Source organism: Herpailurus yagouaroundi, unplaced genomic scaffold (genome assembly GCF_014898765.1).
Source record: "Herpailurus yagouaroundi ecotype Mexico unplaced genomic scaffold, PumYag 61455, whole genome shotgun sequence".
Classification (NCBI taxonomy): Eukaryota; Metazoa; Chordata; class Mammalia; order Carnivora; family Felidae; genus Herpailurus; species Herpailurus yagouaroundi.
In genome coordinates, this window is record NW_024415827.1 from 1 (window position 1) to 1,875 (window position 1,875).

Genomic DNA, 1,875 nt, shown 5'->3' on the forward strand with positions numbered 1-1,875 from the left:
GGAAGTAGGCGAGCAGCACCAGGCCCGAGATGAGCACGCAGGGCACGATGATGTTGATTGTGTAGAAGAGTGGCTTCCGGCGGATGATGAGCGTGTAGACGACGTCAATGCCCCCCGGGTCGTCCGCGGAGCCCCCGTGGTGATGGATCAGTCCGGGGCAGAAATCGATGGCCCACTCGCCATTCTCTGCGGGGTGGGAGGCGAGGTCAGCCCTCGTGGGCCCCACGCCTGGCCGCGGGCCCCCGGTTTCTGGGCAGAGGGAGCCGTTGCGGCCGGCCCGCCCCTAGTGGTCTGGGTGGCGCGGCGGGCGACAGGCGAAGGCGGTTCGGGCTAGACGGGCCCGCCCGGTGCAGGTGCACGACGGACGCAGGCCAAGGAAGTCATGCCGGGCTCACTGTCGAGGGTGGTTTCGGGAGGGGGGGGGGTCAAGGTCGAGCCCGGCTGCCAAAGCCAAGGCCCGGTGTCGGTGGCCCGGGGCAGCCCCCCTCGGTGAGTGTCCCCTGTCTGGGCCCCGTCTAGAGGCGGGTTTCGGAGCGGAAGGGGGCCTCACCGGTGTACGCCTCGGTGTCGATGTCGATGTTGCTGATGGTCTCGCCCTCCTCGTCCACGGCGAAGACGAACTCCACCTCTCGGGCGTTGTACGTCTGCGAGCTGCGGGGCCGGGGCCGGCACAGACCCGGGCTGCTGGGACCCGGGCTGCCCCCAGCCCCACCCCCACCCCCGTCGCGCCGCCCCGCCCCCGCCCCCGCCCCCGAGCAGGTGGCCCCACCGGAAGACGAGCGAGCAGTTCTGCCAGTCGAAGGGGAAGTAGGTGACCTCCACGGCGCAGCTGCTGCGGTAGATGGCCGGGGGCAGCCAGCTCAGGTAGCCGCCCTCGTAGACCAGCACGTTGGCGTCGTAGGCCACGCCGAACTGGCCGTCGATGCTGTGGACTCCGGGAAACGCGGCGTTTGCGCGCGGCCGCGACCCCCTCACCCTCCCGGCCTCCGCTGCCCTGGCCCAGCGCTCACTTGTTTTCCAGCACGATCTCAGGCAGCCACACGAGCTCCGAAGGGACCCGCAAGGTTTCTATGCCCCCGAAGTCGTCCTTACTGAAGTTGAGTCTGTAATCCTGCCAGTCCTGAGGGGTGGGATGGAAACACGTGCGCCCCGGGGCCCCACGGGGGCTTGGGGGAGAGGGGTCCCCGCACCAGACCTCACCCTGCTCCCCACGTCGGACTCACGATTCCAATCCAGACGCTGGTGGTGAGGGTCTCCTCTTTCTCGTTCTGCAGGTGGGGGATCGGGGTGGTCGGGGCGGGGCCCCAGGGTCACACACAGAATTTGGGGTTTCAGGCGGAAGTATCTTACTAGTGAGATCAGGTTGGTCAGGGTGACCTTGAGGGTGACGGTGACAGTGTCTCCAGGCTCCTTCACCGGCCGGCGTTCTGGGTCATAGTTGTCGAAAAGATGGTGGTAGAGACGTAGCTCTTCGTTCTTGCCGTCACCTCCACCTGGGGATGGGGTCTACCTGGGCTCACCGCGGGGACGGGGCTGGGGGCCTCCTTTGCCTCTGCGTCTGTCTCTGAGGCTCTGTGATCTCCCCGCCTCCCGAACCACATACCGAGCCTGGGGACCAAGTTTCGGGCCTCAGCCTCCTCCTCGGCCCCTTGTCTTTGTCCTATGCCCTGTGTCATTGTCCCGTGCGTGTGTCCCACCCCTGTCCTTACCGAGGAGCTCCAGGAGGAGCAGGGCACCCAGCAGAGCCCCCGCCATCCCGCCGTCCGGTCCTCGGGGTTATTCTGAGCGTTGAGGTTGGGAGAGGGAGTAAGGGGAGGTGTTAGTTCCGGGCTGGGTAGGGGACTGTCACCTAATCCTGCCGGGCGGGGGCGCCCG

At 67.4% G+C, this 1,875-nt stretch overlaps 1 protein-coding gene across 1 annotated transcript; it reads right to left on the bottom strand.

The window, feature by feature from the left end:
- Positions 1 to 4: 4 nt before the first annotated feature.
- Positions 5 to 1,854, bottom strand: LOC121024227 (acetylcholine receptor subunit epsilon-like; the record flags this gene model as incomplete). Its single annotated transcript, XM_040466494.1, has 7 exons — positions 1,710 to 1,854; positions 1,351 to 1,493; positions 1,224 to 1,268; positions 1,011 to 1,120; positions 770 to 925; positions 551 to 651; positions 5 to 186 (listed from the first exon to the last, which is right to left on the bottom strand). Coding segments are annotated over exons 1-7 (783 nt in total), but the record flags the coding sequence as incomplete, so codon positions are not given.
- Positions 1,855 to 1,875: the final 21 nt, after the last annotated feature.